Below are 3,630 nucleotides of genomic sequence, written 5' to 3' on the forward strand. Positions count from 1 at the left end.
GCTTTAGAAATTATTTCTGCTTTCTTTAAATCCAAATGGTGACATCAGTAGCTAGTTGGGCCCTTTCAAGTGAGATTGCTATTTGAATGGAATTTGATGCTTTGGCTCATGTAAATTCAATGGTCATCTAGTACAACTAGCAGAAAAAGCTTAAATTTTTTGCACAATGTTTCTCATGATAACTATACGGAGAATAAAAAGCTAAGCTTGTAAGTGCAATGAATATCAGTTTATTTACTTTAATTCTGAATGTGCCATATGAGACCACTCTTTCCACATGGCAAATTTCATCTCCACATTTCTCAGAGAATAAATGACAGGATTTAACATGGGGGAAATTACAGTGTAAGACACAGAGATTTCCTTGTCCTTGTTCTCACTGCCAGCAGGTGGAGCATAGATATAGATACAGGGCACAAAAAACAGAACTACAACCATTATGTGAGAGCTACAAGTTGGAAGAGCTTTGCGTTGCCCTGCAGAGGAGTGAGTCCTAAGATTGTACACAATGTTTATGTAAGAAGCCACCAGGACAAGAAAAACTACAGCCAACACAATCCCTGAATTGACAGTAGCTAAGATATTAACAACATGAATATCTTTGCAGACCAGTTTCAAAAGAGGCTTCACATCACACATGTAGTGGTTGATCTGATTAGGGCCACAGAAAGGTACACTGAGGATCATGAGCAGTAGAGCAATTGAGTGCCAAAGACCCAAGCCCCAGACCACAATGATCAGTGTGTTACACCTCTGTCTGTTCATGATGACCATGTAGTGCAGGGGCTTGACAATGACTACATAGCAGTCAAAAGCCATGGACACCAAGATGAATATTTCCACACCCGCCAGCAAGTGGACACTGAAGAGCTGGGTCATACAAGCACTGTAGGAAATGTTTTTTTGCTCTGAAGCTAAGTCTATGATTAGTCGGGGAACCACAGTGGAGGTGAAGGAGAGGTCCATGAGGGAGAGGTGGCAGAGAAAGTAGTACATGGGTTGCTCAATTAGATGGCTGCAGGTGATTGTGAGTAAGATGATGAAATTCCCCATTAAGACAGCCAAGTAAGAGAGCATGAACAAGAGACAGAACAGTAGCTCTGTTTGCTTATCTTCCCACAGCCCCAAGAAGACAAATTCAGTGACATTGTTCTGACTTTCCATGAAGAAGAGGTGGGTTCAGAGTACAGACAAGAAATTTATTTTATCTGAAATAATACAGAGAGCAAAGATAAATGTTAATAGCCCTTTAAACATTGTAGATTGATAAATTGAGACATGGCACAAGTCATAGTGGTTTTATTAGTGGTTTAATCTTATAAAAACTTTGTTGATTAGGGTATTATTTACATGCCAAATTGTATTTATTGGGAGCATATTTTATTCTTGGCACTTTTACAGATAATTTACATGCATATAACTTCTGTAACAATGTAATGAATAAGTAGTTATCTTTCTTAAATTCATTTTACATGTGAAAAAGTAGAGGCAAGTAAAGTTCAATTAATTATACCAAATCTTTAAGATATTAAGTAGAAGACCTCAGTAATGAACCTCTACTAGATGCAAGCTCCTGTGCTCATCAAAACTGCTTTAAATTATCCACAAGCCTAAGATATTCCAGATGTTTTCCATCTCTGTAAAGAAAAGTGGTCTTTATCTATCTTTGCCACTAACTCCTCATAGGCATTTAAGCAATTCCCTCCCCTTCGTTATGCTGCATACAATTCATTTCCACATTCCCAAACTCAGGGTAAAACTCAATATGACAGTTAAATTCATTATATATTCTTTGAAATTTGAAAAAAATTCAAGACTTTTAGTCCTATAAAAGATGTTGCTAAGATGGTGGCTTGTTAGGTGCGTGCGTTTTAGTTCGTCCTCCAGAGAAACTACTAAGTGACCAGAAACAGTACAGAACACCTCCTGGAGCCACAGCAGAGACAAGACACACAGTATACCCCAGTCTGGATCAGCTGGACCAGCTACGAGTCTCTGCAATGGTGAGTTTCCTGAGCAGCGTGCACTTCCCCAAGCCGCTGCGGCCGGCAGCCGGCGCCCCTCCCTCACAGGTGGCTTCCCAGACTGGCTGCGAGTCTCAGAGTGGCGAGTTCCCCAAGCTGCGGCGGGAGGCAGCTGGCACCTTTCCCCAATGGGCGGCTTCCCGGACAGGTTGCAGGTCTCCGGAACAGCTGCGAGTCTCAGAACAGCGAGTTTCCCAAGCTGCAGCAGCCAGCGACCGGCACCCCTCCCCCACAGGTGGCTTCCCAGAGGGAAAGGAAAGAGTCTCCAACAGTAGCAGGGACTGAGTCCAACCAAACACTGGTGGTGGCATTGATGGGCAAATTCTGACTACAAGGGGTGGGCCCCCAGCTCAGGCAAAACTGATCGGGGCAGAGGTCACCTGTTGGGCTGACTGAAAGAGAGGAAAGGGGATTAAATGGATCCTTCTGTGGCTGTTTCTGTGGAGGCTTGGTTGCCTCTGGACCCAGCACCAGGATTGCACAGGCTGAAACTGCCCCAAACGCAGAAGCAGGCTGCTTTCGGGGCTGTCTGCCACCTGGCCCTTCCCCACGGGAGGGGTGAGGTGCAACTCAGGTGGAGTCCCTCTCTCAAGGAATTCAGATCCCAAGGCTTCGCAATTTGAAGCCATTAAAACCAGCCTACAACCTTTCCTCTGTCTCCACCATGCCCCCAACAGGGAGAGCCTTCCAAAGTTAAAGGAGCCACAACATATTGTGCTGGTGGGACCCGCAGACAGACAAGTGCCACATACTGGGCAGGATAAGAAAAAAAGAGCCCAGAGAATTCACAGGAAAGTCTTTCAACCTGCTGGGTCTCACACTCAGGGAAAACTGACACAGGTGATTCCTTCTCCCTAAAAGGAGGACAGCTTAGTCCAAGAAAACCTGGCTGGAGTCTGTAATACCTATGTAGACCCTCCTAAGGGTAGGGAGGGAAAAGGCACCTTACAAGCAGGTCAAGAAACAAGAAAATAAGAACTTAAAATTTACCCTCTGTTAAACAAAACTTAAGCTAGAGGCCCAGAAAAAGCTGAACTGAAGGTCAATGAACAGATAGACAACAAACTCATCTAGCAAGAAAACCCTAGGTAAGATAAGTGAAAGCAATCTCCAGAATAAACTGATTAAGGTAATTAAATGTCCAGACACCAGCAAAAAATAACAAATCACACCAGGAAAATTGAAAATATGGCTCAATCAAAGGAACAAACCAATAGTTCAAATGAAATACAGGAACTGAGACAACTAATTCTGAATATACAAACAGAAATGGAAAACCTCTTCAAAAACCAAATCAATAAATTGAGGGAGGACATGAAAAAGGCAAGGAATGAACAAAAAGAAGAAATGGAAAGTCTGAAAAAACAAATCACAGAACTTATGGAAATGAAAGATGCAGTAGAAGAGATGAAAAAAAAACAATAGAAACCTACAATGGTAGATTTCAAGAGACAGAGGTTAGAATTAGTGAACTGGAGGATGGAACATCTGAAATCCAAAAAGAAACAGAAAATATAGGGAAAAGAATGGGAAAATTTGAACAGGGGCTCACGGAATTGAATGATAATATGAAGCACACAAATACGTGTTGTGGGTGTCCCAGAAG

General features: G+C 42.6%; 1 protein-coding gene across 1 annotated transcript; it reads right to left on the minus strand.

The window, feature by feature from the left end:
* Window positions 1–234: 234 nt before the first annotated feature.
* On the minus strand, window positions 235–1,164 carry LOC143672691 (olfactory receptor 4P4-like). Its single transcript, XM_077147247.1, has one exon. It carries the CDS (start codon window positions 1,162–1,164, stop codon window positions 235–237), a length of 930 nt encoding a protein of 309 aa, XP_077003362.1.
* Between the last annotated feature and the right edge of the window lie 2,466 nt (window positions 1,165–3,630).

This window comes from Tamandua tetradactyla (genome assembly GCF_023851605.1).
Source record: "Tamandua tetradactyla isolate mTamTet1 chromosome 1 unlocalized genomic scaffold, mTamTet1.pri SUPER_1_unloc_1, whole genome shotgun sequence".
Lineage (NCBI taxonomy): Eukaryota > Metazoa > Chordata > Mammalia > Pilosa > Myrmecophagidae > Tamandua > Tamandua tetradactyla.